A 16,717-nucleotide genomic window follows, 5' to 3' on the forward strand; every position below is an offset into this window, starting at 1 on the left:
TTTAGTGTGTCCAGTGGGTTGATGATGCAAAACTTAATCAACTGAGGAGGGAAGGCATCCGCTATGCCAGGATTCAGCTGTATGATAATGACATTTATTTTATTCCAAGGAATGTTGTTCATCAGTTCAAGACAGTTTCAGCAGTATGCAGTTTAGCATGGCATGTTCGGCTCAAGTTGTATCACTCAGAGGAGGAGACTGCTCAGAATACAGCTACTCACGAAACAGGCACATCACCAGATTCCACAACATCAGTTCTTGGACCTCACACTGACCATGTGATTTGTGCTGTAAGCAAAACCTCCTTGGATTCTAATTTTTCAGACAAACTTCATTCTAAATCTGAATTACAGCCGATTAAACATGAACCTATTGCAGCTGTAAGAATCAAGGAAGAACCTGTGAATGTTTATATTCCTGAAAAGACTAGAGCACCGAATAATACGGATGGCAAGAATGTTAAAGCAAAATTGGATCATGTTCAATTTACAGAATTTAAGATTGACATGGACTCTAAATTTGAAAATAGCAACAAAGATTTAAAGGAAGAATTGTGCCCTGGAAGTCTCATAAGTCTAGTTGATACAAGGCAACATAGTTCACATTCAAATCAAGACAGAAAAGATGATGACATTTTGTGCTAAATTTGTACATACCATTTAAAATTCTTTTTTTTTTTTTTAAAGTTAATAATGTAATAAAGATTCATGAATTCTGAAAGCAAGCCAAGGACTTGCTCCCAAGTCTGTTACAAAATAGAGTTTATGTAGCTTTGTAACATTCCTCAGTGCCTGTCCATAACTGTGAAGGATCAAAGCACTTAGGGCCAGATGCACTGTAAATATTACAGGTTTAAACAAAAGGAGTCTTTAAAGAATCATTTGATTTGGAATTGTAGGTTTTAGAATAGAGCTGACATTAACATATATATATATATTTTTTGTAATATGAGCCAGAATTCTTTTTTGACAATTTAAGGCTTTTCCATAGAGCTTATTTATACCGATTTTTTTTTTCATTTTAATGTGTCAGCACTGTAGTGTAAATAGCTTTTAAAAAATCTTTTTAGTGTGATTTATACTGAAATGTGAGCCACTTAATAAAGGTTCATAATAATAAATATGTTTTCTGTTGGGTCTGCAAAAAGACAAACTGACAATTCAGTTAAGTCATTTATTTGGTCTATTACGTTTCTGCTGGTGTATCCATTTAGAGTGGTAATGGAGTGCAAATGTAAGTATTCGAATCTAGTGAATATTTAAATTCCCCACACTGTGTAAGCATTTTTGAAAACAAGATTCAGTTATGAAAGCATATTTATATAATGTGTGTATGTATGGGAATATATATAGATATGTATATCATATTTTGCATAACTTCTTAAATTGCTGAATAAGATGAATATGTGAAACTTCCTAGCCTCACTCCCTGGAATACATTTTAAAATATTTATATTCAACATTCAGAAAGCAGTTTAGGTAATAGAAGCAGTTTTATAAAGTTGGGAGAAACAAGGTCTGTGAGTGGTATTGAACTCTTCTAACTCATGAAGTTACGTGGCCAGATTACATAGCCCTAACGTAAATCTTCTCTATATAGAGTGTCTGGAATGAGAAAAAGTTGAGAAAAATGTTCTTACTAATAAGCACCTGTACTATATTTAATAGTAGCTGAGTAAAAATCTTTAGTTACAGAATGTTTAGTTGTGAGCAGTTAAAATCCTCTTTTACATTTTTCTCGCAGAACAGGAGGAAAGTGTGACAAATACAAAATCTTAAGGGCCATGACTCAACTGCCATATACAGAGATATAACTAACAAAATAAGATGCGTTACCTCATTTTTCTAAGGATCCTTCTCCCTACCTTTTTCCCAAAAAAGCCCTGGAAAGTAAAATTCGGGTAGGATTGCCAGTGCCTAGCTAAAGATTAAAATAGATCTCTTCAGTGATGGACTTCAGCACTATTTGAGACTGCTTCCGCTACTGTAATTAAAAGTCAAACAAATGTCTTTAATGTATGCTTTGGTATAAGGAACACTGCTCACTGCACATTTATTTTATCTTTGGTATTTTTCTGGGCTCATACTTTGGTTGATGACTTTTAACTGAGATTCTTTGTGCTGTCTTTTGTTTAGTGTTGCTGTTGAAATTGTTTCTGCTCCAGCCTCATTTGTGGTACCCATAAAACTGCTTATGTTTATGGTTAGGGAGAAGCCACTAAAATCAATTGCAGCAGTGACATCATTTCTGGCCCGCAGTTTAAAAGGGTTAGGCAAATACTGTAGGAAATCTCAATGGTTTATAGGAAATCAATATATTTGCAATATAGGAATTATCATGGGATAAGGAAGGCGTAATTCATGATAATGTAAATAGGGATTTTGTTTTATATGTTACCGTCTTAGCCTACTCCTCACCACTTTAATCTTCTCTTTTAAGCTAAATTTATCATTTGCATCTACTTTTTGGGGATATAAAAGTTCATAGCAAACCAGTATTGAGAAATAGGAGAGCATGTGGTTAAAATGTTTTCTTTTTTAATTGAAGTGGTTAAAATGTTTTTTTTTTAATTGTAGGGTGATATATTTAACAATATTTTAGTTTTCCAGTAGTATACACATAGATACATGAGATCATACAGTAATATTTAAAATGTCTTTAGGGTATCCCTCCAAAATATCTTGAGCCTTAAACTTTTAACTAAAAGACATATCTAAAACAACCACAGTGGTTGCTTTTAGGTAGAGTTCCTTATATAACCAATACTCAAAACTTCTCCATATTTTGAAAATTTATAAAGTTTTGTAAAATACATATATGTATGCATTTTACAATATAAATATATGAAACATAAATCAGTGGGCTCAAGATTTCAAGACACAGCTTTGTCACCTTGAATAATGTTATATCCCTTGTCTTACGGGTTATAATTTTTAAAATCCTCTTTGGATGCAATCTAAGAACTTGCTGATTACCTTTGTTAAACACACATAATTTCTATTTCAATATTGCTTTATATTAATGGTTCCCTAGTTACTACATTCCAGTTCTTTACCTGAACACACGTTTTTTTGTTGATTTTTCCAATTTCTTGGACCAGAACAATAAAGCACTTAAGATGTAGTTTCTATATGATCTTATGCTATATAAACAGTTATTATGTAAATTATTAAATCGATACACAGACCTTTAAAAAAAACTAAGGTACCTCAGTGGTGTCTGCTACAGTGCTTTTTTTTTTTTTTAATTACTTTGGTTCATACCTATTAGCTATTGAAGAAGTAGAATCTTTTCCATTCTCAGGTTAGCTGATTAGCTAGCAAAAGAATTAAGCATTTGTGATATTTAGTTGAAAACTTGACTAAAGCCATATTCATTATCTCCCTTGTCCCTAAGGCTGCTGACCTTAAATAAAGATTAGGTTGATCAGGCACAACACTCGTGTGTGTGTGTGTGTGTGTGTGTGTGTGTGTAAGATTATTGGAAATACTGTTTATTCCCACATATATTCATTTTCAATCGTGTGTGTGTGTGTAAGATTATTGGAAATACTATGTTTATTCCCACATATATTCATTTTCAATCTATTCTATAACTTTAGGGAGGGAAGGGCCAGAGAGGGTAGGACGAATTTTATTTCTTGTGTTATGTCCTCAAGGTATTTCATTAGTGTTCCTGAGTGTGAAACGGTTTTTTTCCCCAAATACATAATGGCAGGTGAGATCATTTTTGTAAATAGATTAGCACTGTTTTGGTAAATTTGCATTCAGTTATTTTGTTGGACAAGTTTATTGTCATGTAAAGCAAATATCTAAAAATTCATTTTACATTTAGCAGAGATGCAAGATTTGTTTTTAGTGTGAGAGGAATTTTCCTTGTCTTCCACCTTTCAATAAATACTAAAATTGATAACTGTAATCTTTTTACCTTTGTTTTGTATTATTTTCTTATATTTGACATTTTATTTTCATCTCGTCATCTTCAAAAGGTCTTGTTTCTTTGTCTTCAAATGAAACCATAAGATCTTGAAAGTGATTCCAATCTGAAAGTCTTTTTTTTCTCTTAAAAATTATCAAAAGTTGACTCATGCCAACCTAGAATATTGAGGATTACCTTAAGCAAGGCTGTTAAACTAGTTCGGTGTGGGTGCTGGGATGGCATGCTAAATCACTTCCCTTCTCTCTAGACAGGACTATTTCTGTCCCAGGAGGGGAGGACAAAAGTGCATTGTTTTCAAGATACTTTTAAGCTGGTAAAAAGTGACATGATGGGTTTTAGGTCTTCAGAGTGATAGAAGAGCTCTTGATTATTAATATTCCACCTGATGTAGCTACTTTGGTATGTAAACAGAATTTTACTGGTTTTGGAATGCCTTTTCTATTTCATGAAAGAGTTATGTTTGACATGCTTGGCACTGACAGTGTACCTCAGATAAAATAATTAAAAGGACAACTCGGAAGAAGTATAACTCTCTCTCTCTGCTCTGGCTTTTCTTTTTTTAACATAGTGCATATTGCAGATGGAAACCATCGCTTTTTAGAATGTCAAGCACAAGAGGCTAAAAGCAGAGATGGCTTTTCTTCTTTACGTTTACAGATGTTCTAGGTCATTATATCTACTGGGAGATAGGGAAAAAGGAGGGGATAACATCTTGCATTTCAGGTTATCTTCCCTTCTAGGACTTTAGGCCCAATCAGGGAGTGTGAATGAGCTGAGAATAAAATGTAGGCAAATAGAATTTATGTTAACTAGAAATTAAAAGTAAAATTAAAACATACTACTTATATGTTTTATTACTATTATTTGCCTTCCAAGAACTGCACTATTAAAATATTAGCACTCTGGATCCTTCTACACATTTTGAAATTCAGAATTTACGCATCTATATTTTTAAAATGTTAAATCTGTATGCTTTTCTATAAAGTTCATTGCCTTGGTACTACTGAAGACTACAAAGTATGCAGATTCAGAGACAAGTCAGTATAGTTGCAAATATTTTGCATAATATGGTGTTTAAAATTTTATTTGGACAGGCAGTTCTACATCCTCCCTCTACCCAAGTTTCTTCTTTCTTTGAAATTTTGTTTTTGTTTTTAACTGAGCCAGACATTTATGTGAAAAATCTCGAGTCTTCTATCTTCTTTAAAAAAACAAAAACAAAAACTTTAGTCTGGCTTTTGTTTATGCTGTTGTTCCATACCTCTTCCTGACTGACAGAGTTCTTGGAAAACTCTGTCTGCCTTCACTTCCTCATTTCACTATAATTTTGTCTTAATCCTCAAATTTAATCACCCGGCTGAAGTGGTTCTCTCAAAGGTCACCTTTTGACTGCCAAATTCATTGGCTTTATTTCATAATACTTCTGTTTATTTATTTATTTATTTTTTAGATTTTATTTATTTATTTGACAGAGATAGACACAGCGAGAGAGGGAACACAAGCTGGGGGAGTGGGAGAGGGAGAAGCAGGCTTCCCGCTGAGCAGGGAGCCCAATGCGGGGCTTGATCCCAGGACCCTGGGATTATGACTTGAGCCGAAGGCAGATGCTTAATGACTGAGCCACCCAGGCACCCCTTAATACTTCTGTTTAATCCTTGCAGCACTTGTTAGCAATCTTTTACTCCCTAAAACTCTATGTATGACCTATCTGTTCTGTTTTGCTTTTCCATTTCTTTGGATGTCTTCTTTTGCCTTAGCCACCGCTATTTAAAGCAATCTCAGGTTCTTTAGGTCTCTACACTTTGTCCCCGAATTATCTTCGTGACCTCATGACTTCAGTCAGCCTTGATTTCTTACTTCAGCTCTAAGGATCTGTGTAATCAGAATTAAATCCTTCTCTTCTCCCTTGCCCCCAAGCATTAGCTCTTCCTTTCCCTCCTAATTTGGGTATCGGCATCACTATGTCTCTACCTAGTCATTGCAGTTATCTGATTTCTCTTTTCTTCTAACTATATACAATGTGTCATGAGATTTTCTTGAGTTGACCCTGGAAATGTTCATAATTTGTCTCCTTTCTTGTTATAGTAGATGTTCATCTTACCTGGACTCTTAAAATAGCCTAAAATGTTCCAGGCTGCCTGCAGTCCTCTGCCTCTACCCCTATTCCAATCCATTCTTTGTTACTACCAGATTAATCTAAGATAGATATGATTGTTACTCTTTTGCTTAGAAATATTCCGTGGCTCCTTTCCTAAAGACTAGAAGCCAAATCTAAGTATCACACCAAAAAGCCTTCATGATATGGCCCTTCCTTTCCAGCTTCATCCACCAGTCTTCCATTAATGTGCCCAATTTTCAGATTTACCAGGTGCCAGGACTTGCCATTTCCTTTGTGTACTTTTAAAATTTTTTGCTTTTGCTGGGGAAATCTCTGCTTGGAATATAATACCGTGAAATCTTTTTTCAAAACTCTAGTTAAACATCTTCTCTTCTGTGTCGTTTACTGAGTTCATCCCTCACCCCAAAGCTGGTGTAGAATCATTTCTTCGCTCTGCTTCTTGTGTCCCTTTGTTCACATCATTTAATGTACACATTAGTTAAGTACACATTGGGCTTTACCTAAACCATGAACTAGAAGTTACAAGTTTTTTCTTTTTTAATCCCTTTGTATCCTTGACACCTAATATATACACTTGGTATTCAATAAATATTTGAAGGAACAAAAGTTGTACCTTAACTTTACCGGGGGTGGGAAAAACTATGTGGGTTTCTATGATATAAAAACTGACTTTATTTCGTAATGTAATTCTAGAATTGCAATAGAAAAGTGGAGAAAATTAGATTAGCAGGCACTATAAAGAGACCGAGTTTCTATTTTGTACTTCAGTCTTACGAATAAAGTTTAAGAAGCTACCTGTTAAATATCTAGGCCCATTGGGCAATGTGGAGAAAGTATTGTGAAGATCGTTAAACCTGTAAAACTCACCCAACTTTTTTCTTCAACTAGAGATACACTCATTACAAATTGAGGGTAAATTTAAACTAGACCTAAAGTGATTAAAATGGCAAATAATCATATAAGAAGCACCTTAATATCTTATAGTCTGAATCAGATTTTTAGCATGCTAAGTCTTAACTTGGCAAAATACAGTCTCCCTATTGATATATTCAAAAATTGAAAATATTGAAGGTGATAACATGCACTCATATTTTTAGTCAATATCCATTCTGTTGCAGGAGTGGGACAAGGACATAAAGGTGGCACATTTTCACAGACCTTCTTCACTAGTATGATACTATGCTGAGGGCATTTGAGCAGTACAGCTATGGCTCATGAAAGGGGAATACACTTGTATAACGTTGAGAAATCACTTAGCTTTTATTTCATATCAGTAAAAGGGGAGGAGGGAATACCTATTCTGCTAATTGGTGGTGAAAATTAAATGACAGAACATGCCCAAGGCTTAGTGCATTGGTTTATATATTGTAGATACTACAAATGTTAGCTTCTGATTCTGGAATTAACATAGTAAAAAGAATAGAAGAGCTATGTTCTGGGTCAGCCTAATCATTTTATGCCTTTCTCACTAATTATCTTTTCTCTGTATTCTTCTAATTTTGGGCAAAGGCTAGGCATCTGGGAAGAGGAAGATGTTTATCAAGGGGTCATGAGGTATGGTGGAGGTAGGTAGATTTCCAAAACATACTTGTTCCTAGTTCACTATTTTGCCCAGGGCCAGCAATTCAAAATCATGTTACAGACTGCCTTTTCCTGATTACAAATTTGGGTTTGTAGTATATAGATGATAGTGGTAGTAAATTTACTTTGTGGTGTAAGATATCAGTATGATTACAGTATGGTAATTTGAACATAGGACAAGCAAAATGAGAGTAAAACATTAAAGTGTAAAGTAGATCCCTCTCATAAAAGTTTTTAGCCTAGGGTTACTTTATTTGGCATTTGATAACTGGTATGTATCTTCCATGGATGAATTCTTATTTTTTTTTCTTCAATAGCAAACCTATTTTGGAAATAGCATTTGGAGTTAAAACTTCTCCATTTATCAATGACCAGGGACTGATTTCATTTCATTTATCTGTGCTTTAGTTTTTCCATCATTATTATAATGAGGGTTTTTTCTTTGTTTTATCCTGTTTCTAACACTGTAATTCCCATGTACCTTCACTATGTCATGAATTATAAGAACACCAAACAACTGACATTTACTGTGCAAACATGACCAATCAAGATTAAAGGAAACTCCTTTTGTAGTTTGTGGCCTGTTTCTTAATATAATGCTAAAAGGATTCTGATTAATTTTCTCTCAGTAAAGAGAAAGAACTATTCTTGATGACACAGGTGCATAGTAATATGCCTGCCTCTAATGAAAGTTCTGTGGTTTCCTCTCCTTTTTTGGCCATCACTTCTGTTCATCAGTCACATCGGTTTCTCTTATTTGCTGCACTGTAAAAAAGCAGAGAGGAAAGCAGATGACCTAATTTGTAAGGTTAATAACTTTTAAAATCACAGTAAACTTTAGCCCACAGATGGATCTTTACTTCTAGAAGCTGTGAGCAACAAATTTTCTTGGTGCTTGAAAGCTCTCTGTTGGTGGATTTGTGTTCATGTTTCATGTGGTGGATTGATGGTACCACCATACCCAGCCTCTGTGTTCATGAAATATTGCTGAACAAGTTGTGCATTCTTTGAATATTTTCTACTTTTCATATTTTCAAGTCTTAAAAAAGTTATTTTGTTTACAAGTTGCTTTTACTCAGAATTTTTGATAAATCTTTTGCCCCAAACCAGAATAAGTTACTTCTTGTCCATACTGACCTGGAAAATACTGGCTTCATAAGGAACCTTTCATGTTTAAGTTAAATCTTTGTATTACAAAGGAAATATCCTAGAACTAAAAACAAATGGGAAAGTATTTTTCTGCAATATTGTTTATATATATAATTATTCCGTTAGTTTTGCTTTTTCTATCTGTGAGCATAATTTCTATCTGCTCTATCTTTAATTATTTAATGTTTTAAATGTATTCCAACCACTGAGACTGTGACATTGTAATGTATAAGAAATATACATCTGGTCTTTATCCCTATTCTGGGCACAGGAATTCCTTGGAATTTCCTGTTAGTGTGATAAAGGTGTCTTTTGAGCTTATGTTAATGCGGTGACTTGGAAAACTCCTAGGTAACCTAAGGATGGGGGCTGGTTGCCAGGGAGAAACAACCATGTGATTAAAGGGTTGGAACTTTCCTCCTTCCTTATCTCCCAGGGGAGAGGAACTGGAGATTGGGTTCAGTCACCAATGGCCAATGATTTAATTAATATGCTATGTAATCAAGCCTCCATAAAATCCTAAAAGGACAGGGTTCAGAGAGCTTCTGGGATGGTGAACACAAGGAGATGGGGCAAGAGTGGTATGCCCAGAGAGCATGGAAGCTCCTTGCCCCTTCCCCATACCTTGCCCTACCATTTCTTCCATCTTGCTGTTCCTGAGTTATATTCTTTTATAATAAACTGGTAATCTAGTATGTAAAATCTTTGAGTTCTGTGAGCTGCTCTAGCAAATTAATCAAGGGAGTCGGAACATCAATCTATAGCTGGATTTGTATTTGGTATCTGAAGTTTGGAGGGAGGAGGAGTCTTCTGGGATTGAACCCTTAACCTGTGGGATCACATAATATTTCCAAGTAGTGTCAGAACTGAAAGAATTCCTTGGTGGTATGGGGATAAAACACACATTGGAATTGGTGCCAGAATCAAGGAGGTGCACATCAGTAACTTACGCTGCTTCAAGTTGTTTATTTAGTCTGTCAGTATACTAACTTTAAGAAAAAGTTCTACTTTCTGGGAACCTCTCAGACACTATTACAATTAATTGATCCTCATGGGTCAACAGGTTGGTTATTGTGCTGCCTTTTAGATATAATTCTTACCCAGTTTCTCTTATTTCCTTGGAGACCTGTCCCACCTTTTCTCTTAGAAATCTCACACAGAATTTCTGCTTTTGCTTGTTTTATGACCTAGCTTAGGGGTGTTTTTGTATGGCTGTGAGGCAAGAATAGTTTTTATAGCTTTAAGTAATTGGAACAGAAGTCGAAAGAATACTACCTTGTGATATGTGGAAATTTTACAAAATTTAAGTTTCATTGTCCATAAAGTTTTATTGGAACATAACCCATGGTTTATGGCTGCTTTTTCATCACAGAGCTGATCCGAGCTGTTGAGATAGAAACGATACAGCCCACAAAGCTTAAAATATTTACTAGATAAACCTTTACAGAAAAAATTTTGCTGACTCCTGACCCAGCTAATTGTTTGCACGTGGTGCTGTCCTTTTCCTTTTCCCTGTGAGAGATCATACTTAGATAATACTTGCACAAATACAGCTTTTGCTGAATTTCAAAATCCTCCTATCTGGTTTCTCACTGAGATGAAAGCGTTCTTCTACTTTCAATCTATCATTAGAGAGACCAGATTTTTTGGATCTCTCAGCTGAATTAGGAATATCTAATCAAGTCTGGAACATTATGTTCCCCATATTAACTATTCTTTTCCATCCTATTTTTAGATGCTCAAAATAGGAATATATACCAATTGTAAGACAGGAAAACACTTGTAACTGATCAATTTTTATTTATTTAGCGTAGCTCTGTAGTTTCAAACAAGGAGTTCAGCTATATTAATTTGTGGTGTTGTAGCTTAAGCTTTGTCATGTTATCTGCTTTACAAAGGAGAACTAGACCAAAGTGCTATATTCAAAGCAATCCTCTCAAGTACTAGCAGCCAGAAATCACTTTGTGTGGTAGATATTTTTAAAACAGACAAAATACTACTTTGGGTTCTTCCCAAAGCTAAAAGTGAGGGCTGTGTAGGTCAAGAACAATCACCTGCTTCAGAGTTATAATGTACATAAGACTGTTCGGAATTCTTCTAAGTTAATGTCACCTGTGCTTCACTGGAATGGGTTGAGTGCCTTGGTAGGATCATCTATAAATTCTCAAGCCAGGACACTTTTAAGAGTGAAAGGGGCACTAAATTCCTGAACCCCAGGACAAAGGCATAAATAGGAACTGTCCTGATTCAACCATGATGAAAGGTCCCTCTAACTTTAGGAAGAGGCAAGCCTCTGCTCTGTTTTAATATGCCACCTGTAGTTCATGGGTCATAAAGGGAGAAGTAGCAATGATGTTAGCTTAGATAAAAATCTGTCAAACTCTCAGATTCCTTCTGAATGTAAACATGAAGTGGCACAACTATTTCAGTAACTAGGTTTTTTTCCTCCGTAATTTACAAGCACAAATGATCATTTACTTTGGTCATAAGGGGCTATGATATATTAAAACTTTTACCCAAATAATGTAGATTAAAGACTTCTTATTTATATACTTTAAAAATTGACCACATATGTACAACAGATTATTAAGAGTCAAGTAGAAAAATAAGGTCAAAAACAAACTTTATTTATATAGGGATAATAAGGATATTAATAACTGAAATATTGAATAAGCTTTGGATTGACTAGAAGTCCATGATTCACAAAGACTATTTTATGGAAGCAGTATAAAACTACATTTGGTTATTTTCTCAGTTCTCTGGTATTCTTCAAGCTTGCAAGGATTCAGAACACTTTAATGATAGCTTGTTGAACGGCAATAAAATGAATGATGTCCTTAGAAGTCAGTCTCTCACAAAAAAGACGTTATATCCAAGTTCTATCAAAGCCCCAGCCAGTAAGGCCCATAAAGGAATGAAGACATAGGACAGATTCATGGTAGTAAACTGTTCCAGTTTAGCACAGAGTGCAAGGCAGAAGGCTAATTTAAGTAACATTGCAATGAGGTACCAGGCTTTTTTTTTAATATTGTGTGATCCATGCCGAGGGTCAAAGCCAGACTTACATCGCCCAGCCATTTTCACAATCAGCATAACAAGAAGGATAGTATCAAATATCCAGACTGGAATAAATATGAGGAACCAGTTCCAAGGTGCCTTCTCATCCAGTTTCAACACCAACATGATCAAGAAGAGTAATGTGAAAAGCCAGGTGAGTAGTACTCTCTGAGCCAAGGACATTCTCATTTAAACAGTTTAAAGAGGCTGTTGCAGAGTCGAAAAAAGGGAAATATACCCTAAGAGAAGGAAAAAAAGTCAGGATTGTTTTGATACCAGAAAAAAAAAAATCACTTCCATTCCTGGTGAACAAAGCTTGTTCTTCCCCACTCACAGATTTCCTAATTTTGAAAACATTCTATTCTTCCTTTCAAACCCTGTAAAATTTGTAGACATCATTGACAACATTACATTCATCATTCCTTATAGCCCATGACAAAATACAATAAAACTTTTAGTATATCAACTGGGCGTAAGCTCTATTCAAAATGTCTCAAGAATAGTCTGTTCCTTTTCCTTGCTGTCACTCAAGTCCAGGTACTCATGACTTTATTCCTGTACCTCAGGGATATTCTTAAATTCTTTTTGTACATCTGTACATCTATAAATTTTCATTCAATTTCAAGATGTACTAAGAAAAAGCATTCAAAATCAAAGTAGTGAAAAAGGAGGAAGTGCTTATCAGGTCAAGGGAGGACAGTTTTAATAAGGAGGGAATGGTTAACAAAAATTCAGATATTAAATAGAATTAAGAGTGTGAGGAGATCTTTGGGCTAAATAATACAAAATATATTGGTAATACTGGATTTTCACACAGCTTAGTCTGTGGGTCTTTTTAAATTAAATTTTCTCACTGCAATTCTTAAAAATACTTATTAGTCTGAATTTTTCTTTTTAATACTACTCATTATATATTTTTTGGTTTGTGGTATAAATCCTGATTTTTTGCTACTTGCTATCCAATAATCAAGACCACTTAAACTTTTGACATTTTGTTATTATTAGATGCTAAATTATTCAATAATTTAGGCTCTCTCTCTCTCTCTCTCTCCCTTTTTTTAAAGAATGTGGGGCTTGAACTTAGGCCTCTGAGATCAAGAGTTTCATGATCTACCAACTGAGCCAGCCAGGCAACGGAAAGTTATTTCTTATATCCCTAAAATATAAGATCTGTCTATAGATCTGTCCTACTGACCTATATTTCTGTTTTGCACTAGTACTATATGACTGTGATTAGATATGTTCTAGGATATACTCTAATATCTGAAAGGACTAGTGCCTACTACTCATGGATTTCTTTTCCAGAATATTTTGCCCTTTCATTTTTTTTTCACTGCTAAAACCATTAATTCTTAAAAACTTGGAAGTTTGATTGGGACACATTAATCTATAATACATAGGTATAAGCATTTATTTAGTCTTCACATACAGGTTGATAGTATGTTCTATACTTGTTCAAGCTTTTTATAACAACCTTGTGACCATTTGGAAAAAGGGTAAGTAGAATGGAAATCAGAAGCCAGACTGCAGCAGTTGGGTGAGGAGTTAACAAAATGTAAACAGTTGACAACACTTTATTCCTCTGAAACATTTGAAGAAGAGAAGATGAAAGACAAGACATATAATGAGATTGAGAAAGAGTCAGGAAGAAATTTTTCAGTAAAGAAGAATCTAAATATGATTATAAACTGAGGGAAATAGGCCACAAAGGAGAGAGACGTAGAGAGGATACCTGATGGAAAGAGGTAAACATCAGAAGGTGGTGGGGTAGCAAAAGCATGAGGGGTAGGAGTAAAAATGCAGGAAGAAATAAGAAACAAGGAAAAAGTGAAGAAACTGGCTAGATGAATAAAATGCCCTAGACTAGCATGTTTAATTAATTATATTTTAAAACTAACTTTGAGGGGCGCCTGGGTGGCTTAGTTGGTGGGGCATCTGCCTTTGGCTGGGGTCATGATCTCTCCGGGTCCTGGGATCAAGCCCCACATCGAGCTCCCTGCTCAGTGGGAGGTCTGCTTCTCCCTCTCCCCTCCCCCGCTCGTTCTCTCTCTCAAATAAATAATCTTAAAAAAAATAAAACTAATTTTGATATTGTTTGCTACACCTCTACTACTTTAAAGAGTGGGTGGCTATCATGGGGCAAGAGTGCATATCTGTTTTACTATAATAGTGACTTACGGATCTCCTAAATCCCCTTTCCCCTGACACCCATCTGCTAGCACTTGTTTACTTAGCTGGCAGATCGGATGCTTCATACTGCAGTATGAAAAGCAGATGCTTTTGCTCCCAGGAGGGCATTTTCTCCAGGTCGCCTTTCCTGACCAAAGGCTGCCATGGTGGGATATGGGGCTGAATTTGGAAGAAGAGGTGCAAAGGGTGTGAACTGATTATTAACTACAAATGGATTTCATGCTGTAAATCAAGTTTGCTCAAACCTGATCTCCAATCTATCTGACCATATTTTGTGAACGTTTAAAAAGTTTATGATAATACACTTGTTTATTTTTTTAAAAGATTTTACTCATTTATTTGACAGAGTGAGAGAGGGAACACAAGCAGGGCGAGTGGGAGAGGGAGAAGCAGGCCTCCCACTGAGCAGGAAGCCTGATGTGGGGCTCGATCCCAGGACCCGGGGATCATGACCTGAGCCGAAGGCAGACGCTTAATGACTGAGCCACCTAGGCGCCCCAATACACTTGTTTAAACACAACTTTTCCATCAGCCATTGGATAAGTCAGGGTTCAAATTTTTGCATATAGGACTGAGTAAGCAACTGGTCATAGAAACGGTTGCTGCACTCAACATAGGTACTTTAGGGATGGAGATGGAAGGATGATAGAAAGAGCACAGTCTCGTGGCTTCAAGTTTTATAATGTGGGATGCCACAAAGTTCTGTATGCACTTATACTAAAATGCCCTCAACTGGGAAGCACTATGCCGATATTTAAATGAGGTTTGAAGAATTCTAGATGCAGGGCGTTACAACGCCAATTTTACTTGTTCATAAATCTTCATTAATTGAAGTAATTTGTTTCCTACTACTGGCCGTCTTTTATCTCAACAGAGGGGGCTGCATGCTCCAAAACAAAAATTTGCTCTACTAAAGTCCTATTTGAGGTGACTACTTCTGGTACCAGGAAGATAGTTAAGTATTACTTCATATGCTTTCTCATCCATTGTCAAAATCTTCTGCATTGTCCCAAAATGGAAATCGAAAGGGCTCTGCCCACAATTCCAGCATCTAGCAGTTGTGTGTGCACTCATTAATTTGCCCACAGTGCGTTCTGCACCACCCCCATTTCCCTCTCTGGCTACTGCCAGCACTCTTCCAAATGAACTCACCCCATCCCGAAGACAGTTTTGCTTATGAGCCCACAACACAATTCCTCTAAATAATGAGTCGCTTTCGAAAGGCTCCTGCTTCAACAGCCTTGTCGAACTTAACCTTCCTTCAGAGGAACAGCGTTCTGCTTACAACTTACATGATTTTTGGGCCTACTTGTCCCTAGAACTTCAGGACGTTCCTAAACTATCCTCGCCCTCAGTCTTCCAACACCTACGGTTCGCCCTAATTCGGACTATTCCCATTCTGCGCTCTGGGCCCAGCACATTTTGGGAGCTGAACGCGGTTTCTTGCACACGATCCAAAACGCACGCAGAAGCCTGGTGCCAAGCAGGTGTCCGTACGTTTGGCAGGAGGTGTAAAGGGGTGGGAGGCAGCGACAAACCCCCTGAGGCATCGGGAAGCCAGCTCCGGGGCACCGGGTGGGCAAATGCACCTCGGGAGAATGCTGGCCCATTGGAGCCCGGGACTCACCTGGCAGCGCCGCTGGCCGGAGAGCGGGGAGGGGCGCGAAGATCAGAAAACTCGCCAGTTTGGATCCTTGGCCTTTTCCACGCTTTCTCCTCCATTAAATCCAGAACCCGTCACATGATAATCAAGAAAAAGATCTCAGTTCCGCCTCCCCAAACCACCGCGGTGGTGGCTCTGTGTTCTACCTCAGGGCCACACCCACATCCGGGGCAGGTTCCCACCGCCCCTGGGTCTACCCTCTCTACCTATAGGTAGAGAGGATGCCAATCTAGTTTCAGAGGCCCTTTTCCCTGTGGTAATTGGACCATTTGGCCACCAGTGCGAACCAACCGACCTTTTCTTACGTTCGGGTTTGTCAAAAAGACTGCTCTACAAGAAGCCACTAGGCCCGCCTCTCTACCGCTACGGGCTAGGAGGAAAGTCAGTCTAAGCACAGCCTGGAGTATCCGTGGTCCCATTGGGCCCACAGACGCCAATCAGACCAGCCAACGCTCGGCTCCGCCTCCGAGGGGCGCCCCGCCCCTTCTCTCGCCCTCCCCGCCAGCGCGCGGAGACTGCAGGCTCCGGCGCAAAATCCTGCGGGAGAGGGGGTGGGGCGACAGCTCTGGAGGCAGCGCTCCCGCCGGCAGCCTCGTTGTGACTCCTCCGGCTCCCGCAGCGGCGGCGGCGCTCGCCTCGGAGTCTCCCGCGCGCATCCCAGCCGCCTCCTAGCGGCGCGGCGCCCGCTCCTACGGTAAGAGCCGGCATCACCTCCGTGCTTGGGCGGGCCGTGTGGAGGTCGTTGGGTTCTGACAGAATCCTGGGGATGGAGCAGGACGAGGGAGGAAAGTGGAGGGCAGGATGGAGGTGGGGGCTCCGGGGCCAACGCATCGCCCTACGCCGCCGGTGACTTCCCCGGCAGCCGCTGGCACCTGCGTGCCGGGGGCAACCGCGGTCCCCTCCCATCATTTGACCGGTGGCAGAGGCTCAGCCTCCCTCCTCCCGAGCCCGTGCCGTCCTCGAGCCTAAATGGTGACGGGCCGAAGCTCAGCGCCGCCTCCCGCCCCTCCGCCCCCTCT

At 38.1% G+C, this 16,717-nt stretch overlaps 3 protein-coding genes across 5 annotated transcripts in view; 2 read left to right on the forward strand and 1 right to left on the reverse strand.

Moving 5' to 3' along the window:
- RSBN1L (round spermatid basic protein 1 like) overlaps positions 1-8,211 on the forward strand; it is a 69,288-nt gene extending 61,077 nt beyond the window's left edge. Inside the window, exon 8 of the mRNA XM_036100317.2 lies at positions 6-8,211. Coding sequence (XP_035956210.2) covers positions 6-644 — 639 coding nt within the window. The 3' untranslated portion in view covers positions 645-8,211. The remainder of the gene's footprint in view (positions 1-5) is intronic.
- A 3,183-nt stretch (positions 8,212-11,394) lies between these two features.
- On the reverse strand, positions 11,395-15,874 carry TMEM60 (transmembrane protein 60). The gene is made up of 2 exons (XM_036100325.2): positions 15,663-15,874; positions 11,395-12,084 (listed from the first exon to the last, which is right to left on the reverse strand). Exon 2 carries the CDS (start codon positions 12,032-12,034, stop codon positions 11,633-11,635), a length of 402 nt encoding a protein of 133 aa, XP_035956218.1. The 5' UTR covers positions 12,035-12,084; positions 15,663-15,874; the 3' UTR covers positions 11,395-11,632.
- A 312-nt stretch (positions 15,875-16,186) lies between these two features.
- Positions 16,187-16,717, forward strand: part of PHTF2 (putative homeodomain transcription factor 2) — a 116,254-nt gene continuing 115,723 nt past the window's right edge. For 2 of the 3 annotated variants that reach the window (XM_078060062.1, XM_036100321.2), the window contains exon 1: positions 16,188-16,392. The gene's annotated coding sequence lies outside the window, so the exon portion shown is untranslated. Of the gene's footprint in view, positions 16,393-16,717 lie in introns of all 3 variants that reach the window. The other variant, XM_078060063.1, reaches the window with a different exon arrangement.

This window comes from Halichoerus grypus, chromosome 12 (genome assembly GCF_964656455.1).
Source record: "Halichoerus grypus chromosome 12, mHalGry1.hap1.1, whole genome shotgun sequence".
Lineage (NCBI taxonomy): Eukaryota > Metazoa > Chordata > Mammalia > Carnivora > Phocidae > Halichoerus > Halichoerus grypus.

Coding starts and splice junctions, on each gene's coding strand:
- TMEM60 (XM_036100325.2), bottom strand. CDS start 12,034: ATGAGAATGTCCTTGGCTCAGAGAGTACTACTCACCTGGCTTTTCACA.